Source organism: Psittacula echo (genome assembly GCF_963264785.1).
Source record: "Psittacula echo genome assembly, chromosome: 5".
NCBI classification, from domain to species: domain Eukaryota; kingdom Metazoa; phylum Chordata; class Aves; order Psittaciformes; family Psittacidae; genus Psittacula; species Psittacula echo.
Genome location: NC_137739.1, coordinates 43,697,157 through 43,712,155, shown reverse-complemented (window position 1 = coordinate 43,712,155; position 14,999 = coordinate 43,697,157). Strand labels below are relative to the sequence as shown.

At 37.5% G+C, this 14,999-nt stretch overlaps 1 protein-coding gene across 1 annotated transcript; it reads left to right on the top strand.

Moving 5' to 3' along the window:
- Positions 1-975: 975 nt before the first annotated feature.
- GREM1 (gremlin 1, DAN family BMP antagonist) lies at positions 976-2,135 on the top strand (the record flags this gene model as incomplete). The annotated part of the gene is made up of 1 exon (XM_080619409.1): positions 976-2,135. The coding sequence occupies one exon, from the start codon at positions 976-978 to the stop codon at positions 1,528-1,530; it is 555 nt and encodes a 184-aa protein (XP_080475535.1). The 3' UTR covers positions 1,531-2,135.
- Positions 2,136-14,999: the final 12,864 nt, after the last annotated feature.

The window sequence follows — 14,999 nt, the reverse complement described above, 5'->3', positions numbered from 1 at the left end:
TATTAATTACGTTTGGAGCAGGGGTACAGTTTTAAGAACCTTATAGTCTCCACTTACTGCACTTCTCAAAGTGGGGTTTTTTGAGTGCACGAACTACATGACGTTTAGTGTCGTATATGAAATTCTGTTGTCCTCATATGTTCCTTTCAATATCTTGCTGTATATAATGAATAAAATTCAGAGTTCTGAAAAATTCTTAACACTGTGACTACATCTGTATAATTTCTATCAAAGATTCAGAGTAATGTGAGAGAATTTGTGTAATTTGAAATTACAGAATTGAAATTACATCTCTTTTAACATACACCTACGTATTCTTTAATGTTAGTTGCATGTCTTGTTGCATATCTCTTACCTTAAGCAGCATTACACTCAGACACATTGGACCATTTCACAGATGCAGTGTGACTGAGCTTGGGATGCTGTAATTCAGACAGCAGGTGGATACAGCATGCACATTATCTTCTGGATGTATATTGTGCAAGAAGCTGTACAAAACTTCTGAGACTGACTTAGGAACACATAGCTAGACTAGATCTCCTGAGTCAAAGAGTTTAGTTCTGTGGTATTGTAGATAGCTGTGTCATACAAATCCTTGTGTAGCATAAAATCTGTTCTTCCACCAGTGTTAAGTTAGGAGTAACCTTCCTAGTGTCAATGAGGTGTAAGAAGAGAATGAGAACTCTTAACTAGGATAGTATACATGGAGAAAAGTGATGGAAAACGATGCATGCTACACAAAATAAAATTCTCTTTAGACTTACTTTAGCCTCCTACTTTCAATCACTGTATATGAAAGCTTTTATCACTTGGTAATTTGGAAATTGTTTTCCAGCTGGTAACAGCTAATGCTTATCTTTTGTTTGCACACCCCCACATTTCTTTTATGGAACTGAAAATATACTGCATACCTGGCTTCTGTTGATATCTGAAATCCACAACTGTGCTTTATTCCCTCAACTTCCTCCATATAGGATGGTCCGCACACTGTACGCCATCGGTGCTGTGTTTCTTCTGATGGGATTTCTGCTATCGACAGCAGAAGGGAGAAAGAGGAATCGTGGATCTCAAGGTGCTATCCCTCCTCCTGACAAAGATCAGCCCAATGATTCAGAGCAAATACAGACACAGCAGCAGTCGGGTTCCAGGCATCGAGAACGAGGAAAAGGCACTTCCATGCCTGCAGAAGAGGTGCTAGAGTCTAGTCAGGAAGCATTGCACATCACTGAGCGCAAATACCTAAAACGGGATTGGTGTAAAACTCAACCCCTCAAACAAACTATCCATGAAGAAGGCTGCAACAGTCGCACCATTATCAACAGGTTCTGCTATGGCCAGTGCAATTCCTTCTACATCCCCAGGCATGTCCGTAAAGAAGAAGGCTCTTTCCAATCTTGTTCCTTCTGCAAGCCCAAGAAATTCACGACCATGACTGTTACACTCAATTGCCCTGAGCTTCAGCCCCCAAGAAAGAAGAAAAGAATCACCCGAGTTAAGGAATGCCGGTGTATATCTATTGACTTGGACTGAACTGAGACAAATGTAGCGATTGCACTCTGACTGTATGCGATCATTGCCAGTGTGAGAGTTAGCGGCATGAGCTAGCATGCCTTCAGGGCTTGGCAAAACTGAAAGCATTCTAGGAAATTACCTAAAACATTTAAAAAAACACACAAAAAAAAACCTAAAAAAGAAAAAAAATCAATGTAAAGAAAGGGCATGCATGTGTGTGTTTGTGTGTAAGTGAGAAAATGGATGTGTGCAAGCAAATATATGAATGTTCACTACAACAAGAAGAAATTAACAGAGGTAGGAAATATTAAAAAAAATCTATTTACCTGCAGTCATGAATGAGGTTTCCTAGTGTATATTCACATTTTTGCCGCTTGCTGGGAAAGTGGAGCTATGGCTTTTGCTAATGTTCACCTGCCGTGCTATTTGCTTTTACTGTATTAAGAGAAACATCAAAGTGAGAAGACAATATATTTAAAAGCATAAATTTATTCTTACATACAAAATAGGCAAGAAGCAGTTTAAAGAGTAACAAAACCATCACTGAAAATAGCAGCTGTATCAAGAGTTTGTAACATGCTTCTTCAAAAAAAGAGCTATAATCCAAAAGCCATGTCTGGAGAACAATGGGGGATGTGGGAGTGTTGAAAAGTCACTATAGGAGGATGGAAAACAGAGCTACAGCAAGTTAGAAAGCAAAAGGCCAAAGTAAGTAGATGGGAGAGTACAAAAGTGAGTAGAAAAATGAAAGATACATAAATAGGAATATACAGAGGAAGAGATAGTCTTCTGTTTATGTTTTGCATTAATTTATATATCTAGTCATATATTACATAAATTAAAGAGAAACTATATACTAGGCTATAAATATACGTCTGAATTCTAATGGCTCTCAAAATCAATCAAAACTCATTCTTGTGCCACTAGATCCATTTGATGTCTTGTATTTCTGATATCAGTTATTCTTCATATCTACATATATATATATGCAGTATCTTTTAGTCATGGGTATCTATACATACATACAATGAGTATGCATACTTCATTGTGTGTAGCTAAACTTCTCTTTTTCATACACATACATAAAAACCATAATAAATCACAGCACAAAAATCTTGCTAATTAAGATCAAGTACAAATGGCAGTAATTTAGTACATAAAGAGCAAAGCAGAAAATTAAAACAAGCATCATGTGACTGACAATGCAATAACCACACAAGAGACAAAAGGCACGACATTCATGACTAGTAAACATTGCATTGTTATTGTTATTTTAGCTTTGCCACAGGCATGCAGTTTGTTGGAAAAGAGATGCAGAACTTTGCCAGCAATAATCCTCTTTTATATCTTTTAGCACAGACTTGCATTTAAACTGAATTTGGACTAAGTAAAGAGAATTTCCTGAAAATGAAGGGCCAACTGCCCTTCTCATTTTGGGGGAAAAAAACATAAAAGGGGACACAATGCTTTCAACAGCTTGATGAATCTCACCTGTGAGGTTGTCCTGTCCTCTCTTTCCTTCAGGATTAGAAGCTTAAACTTGATGAGGGCTGTAGGTTTTGGCAAGAGCACAGAAGGTCCTGCAAAAGAAGCTGGTTTTAGTGAGGTGGACCCTGGGCCATTGAACCCAAGAGGCATGTTGCCCTTGCTTTACTGGGCACTTGATGAGAAGCTTTGGGGGTGTCTTACTGGCCACATCTCATACCACATGGTATGACTGCAGGCTGCTCATGCTGTCCTGCGTGCTGGCTTTGCAAGGGCACTCTCCAGCTAAGTGCTGAAGAGGTCACAGAGTGCTGCACACTCTCCTGTCTATGTCGGTACCTGTGCCTGTGCCTGCAGGGCCCTGACAGCAGGTTCTGTCTGATAGGGCACCAAAGGAAAGGCATGTTCCTATGTACCAGGCCTGAAAGGAATCCTGACATCATCATGGTTGAGAGTGAAACGGGAATTAGGTCCGCATTAATTGTATGATGGGTCTTGAATAGTCCAGGACTCAGTTTCCCCTGTCAGCAGCAATATTCTCTAGTATCCACTGTCAGGGTAACTGTCCTCTCACACCAGATGCCTCTCTCAACCACAAGGTGATTATCTTGACACCATTTCTGTCCACTGAACACTAAGGAAGAAAATTCTGCTCTTACTAGTATGCTCAAAGAGAAAAATATACGTGAATGGCACGTCACAGAGGAATCCCGAGTGCCCTCATTATATCAGATGCTCCAGCTGCTACACAGTGCATCACACAGTTATTGGCAATATCCTGCATCTCTGCAATAAATATATTTTTATTGTAATATCCACTGCTGTGAGGTCTGCATTTGTAAGATTAAGAGATTGCAACTCATTGATTGATATTGTTAAAATGCATTTCATCTGATGTATTCTCACTCAACAGGTTTGACACATTTCTTTAAGGATTTTAAAATCCAGTTTTAAAATCTGGAATTATTGGAGATAGGTTTCCACTGTGTGGAATGTGAATAGTTAAACAGAAAGATATGGCTATTTAATGTTATTATTGATACAAATCCTCTTTCACTGATAACAGGCAGGGGTTGTTTTCACTTAAATTACCTTTTTTGAGTTGGTTTGCAGGGGAAAGGGTCAATCCCAGTTGTTGATGAAAGTTTCATTGCTGAAAATTTTGTACTAGCTAGAGTTTCTCTTCAAGAAATGGGAACACCTTAAGAACGACTTTTTCCCTTCATGTGAAGCTGACAGCAAAACTCCCATTGTCTTTTACAGTGATCACTATGTCCCTAAACCCTTAGCCACTAAGCAAAGCTTCAGACATTACTTACTCCTTTATTTAAGATTAGGCTAGCATTCTGAAGGAAAATTGATAGGAGTTTTAGAAGTTTTAGTTTTTATGTTCCAAAACAGCTCATGCATAGATCACGATGGAACTCCCCTTGAGGCAGATTCCCTCCCCCCAGTATATAAATTTTATACAAAGAACTTCTATGAATTGCTAGTTATTGCCTGAGAGTAAGAAACTTCTACTAACTTACAATTATAAGAGATATTTAATATCTACCATTTAAATGTCTGCTTTATTCTAAAAACAATGGACTATATAACCTAAGGCTGCAGTATTTTCATGCTCGGTCTCACAAAGCAAAACTTGGTTTAAAATGAAGTTTTAATTATTTTGTAACTGAATAGAATTGGAGTTTTTTCTTCCCAGCATTTTGTACGTCATTTTAACTACTAGTAACAAATAAATAAAATATCTTCTCCAGCCCATGTCTATTGTTGCATTTCTTTTTTTCATTTCCTCCTTAAGTTACCAGCTCTGTCTGGATCTGTTGTACTTTACTCTGACTTCTGTGGTTTCTTCTAATTATAAAAGGGCTTACATTATGACAATGACACAGAGACAAGCTATGGCACCATCATTCAACACGGCTACTTCAATAAGGTTTTTAAATGAGACCTGTCACTTCCCCCTCACCCTTCCACAATTTATAGAAGGAAAATCCCAATTTTTACTCACACTTTTCCCCTTGTAAACCATATAGTGACAGTTCAAGATATAAATCACCCTGGAATTGTTGTAGAGTCAAAGCTGGAGTCAGCGTGCCTGCCTTACACCTTCTCAGTTTTACATCTAGCTAGCAGTTTACTCCCACTTTTAGAAAAAAGAGTAAGGAACACCTTTACAATATAACACATTAAAAGCTGCAAACAGGGACAGAGGTTAAAACAGTTACAAAAAAGAACAGGAATATTTGTCCCTGCTGGCAGCACTTAAGCAAGGTCAGAGTTGAGGAAGGACTGCAGTCACAGAGGGCAGGTTTCTTCGAACTTTCCTCCCTAGCGGTGGGAGATAGGCAGCAGCGGCATAAGTTTTACCTTTCCGATCTGCCACATTGTCAGATGTGTGAGGGACCTGGTTGGTCACTGCAGATCTCGTTGCAGTCTTGCCATCTGCAGTAGTGGGGGCATTGCTACCCTTGTGAAGAAGGTTGCTCTGACAGGGACCGTCATCTAGCTGAACCAGACTGAGTATGATCTTTGATTTTGCATAAGCCTCTGAGCAGTGACATAAGCCCAGTAATTTTCAGACATGTACCTTTTAGTTCAAAGGAATGAATGACATAGTCATATATATGATCGTATAAGCGAACAACATGTAGGGTTTTCCCATGGAGCACACAGATAACCACAGAAAAGGGTCAGACGTCCCATTTCCAGCTTTGAAGAGCAGGGTGCTGGTAAGATCCAGTCTGTTCCTCCTTCTTGCAACAGTGGAGCTGAGAACTCTAGTAGTACTGGCTGTTTGAAGTCTTTTAAAGTTTGGGATTTTTTTTGTTTAGTCTTCCAGCATTTTTCACACTTCTAAAACTTACTGAAAGGATAATAACATTAAAATAATTGTTTTTAGGAGGCAATTGTCTATTTTTTGGTCTGAGATATTGCACAGTTGAACAGAATAAATTTCCTTGAAAAGATGTGCATATATATTTATTTGAACATTGAAAACAGAGAGAAAAATCTCTTGGACTTACCTTTCTAGTACTCTGTAGTACCATGGTCTTACTATTTATATGCTAACAAGTTCAGATATTCATTATAATTTACATTTGGCTTACATGCCAGCTTTGAATTGAAGATACATCCACTGTGAAGTCCTCACTGCTTTATAGATTGTTACGCTGAAGAAGATAGTGAGAGAATTCACACACCTTAATCAGCTTTCAGGGGTACAGATAGAAATAAGGCTATTTTGTCTCTCTCCCCAGTGAGGTAGGCTACATTTCTGTTTGGAATTTCTGTTTGTGCTCTGTCATCCATGTGCTGTGCAGTTGATTTGCACACACATTATAGGACTGAGGCATCAATAGCATGTTAGTTTTGCTGAGCATGTGCAAGACATCTGAGCAACACATGCGCACAGTAGGTATGGTGCATTCTGGATGGGTCAGTGGAACAGACAGCACTGTGGCTCCTCTCCAGCTGTCTGTCAGCAGCAGTGCCTGGCTGGGAAGGGGGACAATGCATTTCCAAAAATAATGCAGTAATTTAACCTTGTAATTTACCTTCTCCTAAAAAGAAAAATAAAAGGAGCACCAGAGATCCGTACCCTTGGGAACTGACATTTCTGTGTGCTATCCAGCGTACAGGAGTAAACCTAGAGTTTTTGGTTCTAAAACATTTCCTAAAGGAGAAGAACCTAGTCACTGATAGACTGAGATGAGAATGCTGGCTCGCTTAACCCAGTGATCTCCTTACACACTCTTTCTTTGCTTTTTAAAAACCATACATCTTACTCACTTGAAGTAACTCAAACCTGTCTTAGAAACTACTTCATTAGTTACTGAAATACAGAAATCAGTACTGGCAGAAGGTCTCATTTTTTTTCTGAATCATTCTGCTTACTTGTGTGGTTGCGCTAACCAAAGTCTTCTGAAAGGGAGATCTGCATAACTTAAGATTTCAGGGAGTGAATAAATTAATGTGTATTTGGATTTAGCCAAAACACTGGAGGTAGATATCACTGGTATGTATTTTTAACAACCATCCAATCTTGGCCTTAAGGTATCAAAAAGATTAACCGTAATAAGATTTAGATGCCTTGCTTTATTTTTTTATCAGATGAGATTGAAATCAGGAATACACAGCAACTCACAGATATCATAACGAATCCCAGTGCAGATTTTTGATGCTACCTTGTAATGCAGCTTCATAAAAACATCTGAAGCCTGTCTACACTGCCTACCTGGGAATGCAGCTGATGATTTTAAGGTGCCCTTTGACAACGTGTGGCTTCTGGCTGCCTGCATTCCTCCTCTAGCTTTTATGGGTCTGGGGAGAAGAGAACAGAAATTTTGTCACTTGCTCCCTTCCTGTTATTTCCTAAAAATATTGAAAATAAAATCAATAATCTGCCTTTTTCAAATGCACAAGGAGCAAGATAGGAGGATCAAATTATATATTGGCATTAAAGAAGAATGTTTGGGATTGCATTAAAAGCCCCAAACTTCTAAGCTGTGATGAGCAATAACTTCCCCTTTCTGTGATACAGATGTAAATAACATAGTTTGGGGATGAATCAAATAGAGAAGTTACACTGACTCCCAATAAAAGTTCTGCAAGCAAAATTTGAAATCACCATGTTTGCATTTCTTTTTTAAAGAATGCCTTATGGAAACAGCCATATTCCAATTCATATTACAAGAGATCAAAAGAACAAAGGTTAAAATAATATCTCCATCTCTCTCTAGAATAATTGAGAACTATATCTTATCCTTCTGTCCAGTAATATCAATACGGATTCCAGCAAGAAAGCAATTTGAAAGAATTAATGTGTCACAGCTCATCTGGGACAGCAACACTCAAATTCATTAATCATAATTTTATAGTTACTTCATGGCATAACTACAGAGCACTGTTAAGTTTGTTTGATTTATTTAATGATGAATTTGCAGACCTTAATATTCTTTTTCCTTTAAACTTTACTGAATTTCTGTTTTGTAATTAGTTTGTTAAAGCATAAAGGTGCAGTCTTTTGTGTATTTAAGAAGCAACATATTCTCCATCTTAGCTTTGTGTTAGTGTATTCTTCTATTCAGAGAATTAAAAGATTGTGCTATATAGATATAACATACATTTATTAATCTCTCTAAACAAAGGTATCAAAAGCCTAGGAATGCATTAAGTATATTTAAAAGTCTGAAAAAGTACATTTGATGAGTTTATGCATGAAAGTATGGGCCAGTTTGTTCATAGTTTAACAACAGATTTTGAGTGATTAATATAGAATAAAGTCAACAATGACAATAATTACAGAAGTAAGCATAAAAAATATTTTTCAAGGAAGGGGGCAGGGTTGTGTGTACTCAATAACTATGTCTAGACAATTACACTTAATGGCAAAGATGAAGCCTAGCTGAATCTACCTCCTTAGGATCTGAAGAACCTTGGATGTTCCTCAGGATACAGCTGTTCATGAGGAACATATATTTCCATTTTAGTTGTTGATTTGTTTCAACTCCACATGAATGAAGAGGCTAGAATTTGGGTGTTAAGTTAAATGTAGCAAATATAAAGGAGAAAGAAAACTGTGTACAATAGAAAGAACTTCTGAATGTATCTAAATCCTATGGTAGGTAATTTGATCTAATTTTTGCAGAAAGGCAAATGCCAGATGTGTGCTCCACTTTGATCTTAATAACACTTTAGGCTGCAGACAATAAGATTGGTTTAAAATTTATTGTCTCTTTGATTTCTCCATTCTAATGCTTTTTAAATTCTTTACACAAGACAGATCTATATATAGGCAACTGGGGTGGCATCAGAAGCGTTGTATACTTAAGACATTCTTGAAAACCTCAGTGTGGAACAGTGTTTGCTGTTTTATGCATCAAAACAAAGCCAGATTTTACACAAGCAACATTCAATTTTCATTTTATTATAATGTCTTTTTATTTTGCATATGAAGTTCTGAGTGTCGCATCTGTAGCACAGCTCCTTTTATGCTTTTATCTTTCAATAACCTTATTAAAAGTCAAGTCAATATATTAAATCAACATTAACCAGCAGGAGTTGAAAGTTAAGTTAATCCATTCACTTGCATTAGGAGTATAATCTATGTAGATTTTTAATTTTGCTGTTAAGTTGCTTTTAGGATTCTTTTTGTACAGAATATGCTTTAAAAGGAGAGTTGCCACTGAATGGACACTAGTGAAAGCCTCTGAGAATGCATAACATCCAAGAGGCATCCAACTTGCCTTCAGTTTGTATGTTCGTGTTCTAGGAGGCCATTATCTGTGAATGTGAGCTGAACTCAGCTTACGGCTGATGATTAAGTGACCCCAGGTTTCCAGCAGAATGTCTTGTATATTCTCTATTACTGAGAAACAATGAAAAGCAAGTGAGACTGAGAACAAATGGTAGAGCAAGAACAATGATTAAAAAGAAACAAATAGAAAAAAAAATAATCCTGGTATGCAGCCTGAATGTCTTATCATAATTCTATGGCATAGTTCAGAGCCATCTGTCCCTTAGGTCCAAGCATGATGTCTCTGACCAATTGTTTTCACTCTGCTCGGCCTAGTAGGCTGGAAGTTCAAAAGTCATACTCAGTTTTCCTCTGAAGGAAATTCTGAACTTTGCTGATGAAACTGCCATTGCTCAGCCAGTCCTGGCTGGGCTTTTTAAACTGGTGGTGTTGATGAGCTATCAGAAGTCGGCAGCCTCTCTCCTCTTGTACCACCAAGTTTAGTTCTTGCAACAAACTCCTTTGTAAATGAAAGAAAAATTCCTTCAGAACCAAACATTTTAGCTGGTTTCCAAGAACAAAACATTATACAGAGATACTTGGTAATAAATACTCTTCCTATCACAGAACATGACAAGTAAAAAGACTTCCCGTTACCTCACCCCAACAGAATTGCCTTAGGTTCAAATGCATCTTCATGTCTTTTCTTCCTTATCTTTGCTACACCTCCTGAGCTAAAACATCTTTAATGTAGTTTGCTATCTTTATTTATCACAATTAAATTAAAATAGTTTGCATAATTCCAAGGCATGGTTTGTGAATCCTCTCCTTGACATAATGTACCACCTGTACTATTAGAGAAGAGGCTATTTGAAAAGATTGGACAACTAAGTCACAAAACATAGGGAGGTTTAAATAGCATTTGATTTCAATTAAGAGGCATCCAGAAGCACTGGTTTCCTGAAATTCAGGCATGATGTTAGGAGACTCTGAAAATCTTTTGCAGCACTAGCCTTTGTGCATCATAGTTGAAAGGTGTGCAAATACTACCCAATGAAATTTAATGGAAGCCACACAAGGAAAGATTTTAGCCTTGACATTTATCTTTACCAACACACAGAACCACCTTGATCTGTTTTACTGTTGGTGAAAAAAGAAGGTAGTGTCTATTTCACAGGAGAGGATAGGAAGTAAGAGTCAGTGTGATGGATGGTGGAAAGAAACAAAGGCCAAGAGGGAAGAAATATGAGCATCAGGTACTGATCTCAAAGATGAGGTCTAGTCTGCTGTCAGAATGTGTATAAATAGCTTATTAATAACAGAAGAGATGTATTGGCATTAGTGTGAAAGGAGGAGCATACTCAGTTTTTATTGTTTTGTCAGAAATAAGCCATTTCTGTACAGTTTATATTTGTTAGATATGAGTAGACTACACAAGTACAAACCAAGTACACATCAATTCCTGTGAAAATACTCACTCACCTCAAGGCATTTATCCAGCAGATGACACAGTAGTAACTTCTGCCATCCCTAGAAAATCTGTCACATTCATTTACTGGGGGCATAGCTGCACCCCAGTGTAGCACAGAAATCCAGAGGAGTTTTAAACTCACAGACATGGTTACCACCAATAATTTAGTTGCAAAAGCTTGAAGTTTATTCTTTAGTTAGTATCACTCAATGGGTGAGAAAAACCCTGTTTTCTGTCCCAGCAAGGGTTATCAGGGAAATTTTCTTTTAATCTTTCATAATTATTATATCACATCATTGCTGAGCACACCAACATTTAGGAATGACACCTATTTTCTCCCTGGTTCTCTTCTTGCTTAACTTGCCTGTCCCAACAGCAGCTCAGCTTCCATCAGGGACTGACACACTGGGAAAAGGAAGACCAAAATCACACAGGAGTTTATGCTGAGGGTAAACCCTGCCAAGTGAGTTTGGTGCTACTTTCATCTTGTCCTTGATGGCAAGGGAGAAGTGCAATATCAGAAATACATCTGCAGGGCATCCTTGACACAAGTTCAGCGGCTTGCTGCTGAAATCTCTCACTGTCAGTGCCAGTACAACCAACGTCTCCTGGGAATCAATCTGGTTTATTGCTTCATGCCCAGATTTTTTTTGTGATATTTAGGAAATGCTTCATTCAATGTTTCAGGTTTTGCTTGATTTAGGCACCCAACTCTCATCTCCAGTGACTTGCAGTGAAGTTGTTCTTTGATCTATTATTTCTCTTCCAAATAAAATTAGTATTGGACAATATATTTTGGTCCTGGATTTTCAGATTTCAGAGACTTAATTAATGCAATTTGTTGCTGAACAACACACTTCCTAACAGCCATGGGAATAGGTTATCCAATCTGTGGATTGTACCTCTAAAAATAAACTAAGCATAGAGTCTATTCAAGTGAAATGTTACAAAAGAGTTACAGACTGTAGCCTTTCCTCAGGGCTCATTGTTTTTACAACAATGTGAAGTATATGTACAGTTTTTATTCAGGTCAAAACAGCCTGGAAGCTGGGGTGGCAGCTCTCATTTTTATAGCTTCAGCCTTAGTCTGTTTGACTTTGCATAAAAACCTAATCTTAGAGCACAATCTTGGACAAGACTTGCTTTAAGCAGATAGCACAAGCTGCCAAAGCTTGTATGTAGGGCTGTGTTTGGGGAAGAACATCCCCAATGTAAGGTCTGAAGCGCTTATTACCCTCTGAGTTGAAATCGGATGTTACTCCCTGAGGCACAGGTCAGCATGTCCGTCATGCACAGACAAGACCGTCTGCTCCTCTCGGCTGGAGAAGGATGTTATTTTCTCAAGGAGCAGGATGTCATTCCTAGAGGTCTGCCCCTTGGTAGGGTCAAGAGTAGCGTTTTATGGTTAATGTTTACGATTAATTTTGGCTTTGGCCTTTCCTTTCAGAATCTGTACCGTGTCAGTTCAAGTTGGTGAGGGGGAAGCTTGACAAGGTTAAGGCGTGAAACATATACTCACTTTTCCTTCCAGAGTAAATACTACAACAACAATGCATATGGGAACCAAGCAGCACATTCCTAAATCAAACCAGAAGATTCACACAGGGAACTAAAACAGTAGGGTCCAAGAGGGTGGGTTTTGTATTTTTTTTTTTTTTTTTTTTAGTCCGAAGGATACATTTTCAGAAGGATGTCTTGGAAATTAGCTCGACACAATCCCAGGAGCAAAACCGGCAGTTTAGCATCAGATTTCTTGTGCTCACATTACTTAAAAATTAATATTGCCTTTGCCCTGTTTCTCTCAAAAAATGTCTGCTAAAGTAAGGTGAATGATTCTCAGCTGTTCAGTGCTGCTTAGAGGACATGCTAGCATCACAGTGTGATGCAAGTTTATATTAAATCTTGTTTCTGGAATATATCCAGATTTTCTGTCTGGTTTTGGATAGGATCTTTAGATTCACATGCAAATTGTTCTCTTTTAAAGAATCTTACCTCTTTTCTCAGCTTCTGGAAATTCTGATTTCTCTTCACATTTTTTATTAATGTTCTAGTTTCACAATTGGCTTGCAGATGGATTTGGTTTGATATTTTAGTAGACACTTAAGACCAGAAGAGATGGGAAACTTCTAAAATCCCAAAGTGTTCTTCTTCTCTCAGAGACATTCTCTAGCTCTTGTTTCTTATTCATTCTCTAGGAACTAATTTCTGAAGTGAGAGAATACAACTTTAAAATTTGGGGATTACAACTTTAAAATTCTGGGATCTTTAGAAATCTTTCAACTCTTTAAAATTACTGAACTTCAGACCCTAAGGATAGAATGTTTTGGGAATGCATACACCTCAAACATCTGAAAGCATTTTGTGATCTATAATTAAAATTCTATTATCCCACATCATGAATGAACAACCTCCTTGGAATACTGGCATCATGCCATTGCATATCTCAAAGATGGGGTTTTTAGGACTGCTCTGAATCACATATAAAACTAGCACTTCCAGTCTTCATCAGTTCTTCAATGGAAATTAAAGCTGCTCAGTGTAAAAAAAAAACAAACCAAAAATAGGAACAGCTCGCTTCTGATTCATAATCAACAGCCCACAATATTGCTATGCATACTGCAAGTGAGATTGGCAAAGAGCACTTTCAAACATCATCATGTTGCCATTTTTTGAGGTTAATAGGAGAAGCAAAAGATTAAAAATATGGACACCAGAATTTAAAAATATTTCCCTTAACTCACACAGAGTCCTTCGGAGTTCACTTTAAATGGCCATTTGGGGGTCAAGCTTTTCATAACAAGTTAATTTCAAATTTTAGCACTCAGCTGAGTACATAATTGCAGAATTCTCAGTGGTTGACTGGCATTATCTGATTAGTTACGAACCGTGTGGTAAGCTTTTGTGCCTCTGTGACTAATAGAGTCTGAAAGAAAAAAATGTAAGTATTAGTACAAATATTTACAAGTATGACCAACAATCTGGCTGAGAAACTTGGAGATCAATTGATGGAGCCATTTCAAATGGCTTAATCACTGCAGTCTTGGAATTTACAGTTTGAATAAATTTCATTATTAGCAATAAACAAATGTTGGAGCTGGATGAATGCACATGGAACCAGCAATGGTTTCTTAAACAGGGAGGGAGAAAGAGTAAGACAAAAATTTACAAAGAGGAAACAATGCAAAAGAAAAGAAAAAAAGAAAGAAGTCTTATAACACACTGTGATTGAAAAAATTATCCCTTACTCACCCCTCACATTGTTTTAAAGAAGCTGCAGAGGGTTTTCATGAAGGCCCAGCATGCCTAAACAAGTTTCACTCAGAAAGAATAAGTTGTAAAAGTTAAATCACCACTCATTTCTTTTGAGCTTGTCTTCAGCTGTGGTCTGTGCAGCTTTAGTTTCTTTTGCCAGGGATAGATAAAACAGAACTGTAAGACCAAACTTGAAAATCCTAAATTTTCTTCATTGGGTGGGAATTACCTATATAAGAACAGTATTTCTTCTAACAGTAGCTCATGCAGAAGATAGCCTATATGGAAACTAGAAAATTTAGAAGCCCATACACCTGTTAATGCAGCAGAAGAGATTCGGCACAATTATGAATGTGTCAAAGATTGTTTGCAAGATGCACAAAACCCCGAGCAAATAGACACAACGAAATGCAACAATCATGTAGAAAGCAAAATGAAGACTTGCAAACCATTTTGGACATTTTTTTCATCCTTCCCAAAAGCACAGCACAGACTGAAAGGCAGATATCTTATTTGGCTGGCTTTGCAGCTTGTACTTTTTTCTTTGCATCTGGAATCCCTTGGTTTGTTGACTCATAGTAGTGGCACTCTCAAGACCAAGGACTGCTTTGTTTGACCTAGTGTATTCATCAATATTTGCATTGTTAATTTCATTATTTTGCAAAGCACCTTGGGATGCCTCTCATGAAAGAGGTTATACATAGATATCTCCAGTCTGCTTTGATTAAAGTTTTCTGACAAGTGCATCTCAAATGCTAGTCATTGCTAATGCTAATTTGCTTTTAAATTATTTCAATAACTGCAGTATTCCAGCTGTATTGATCTTGTGCTAACTATCCTTTCCTGAATTAATGAAATTTCATTATATATTATTGACATATAGGTATTAGATCTATGACTGGATCAATTTCTTTTGCCATATAAATAGCATAGCTTGTATTAGAGATTAGTGTATACATGTATATTAGAAATATACATATGCATACATATGCATCCGCATATTAATAAAATAACATTGCAATTGCCTGCTTTTATCTC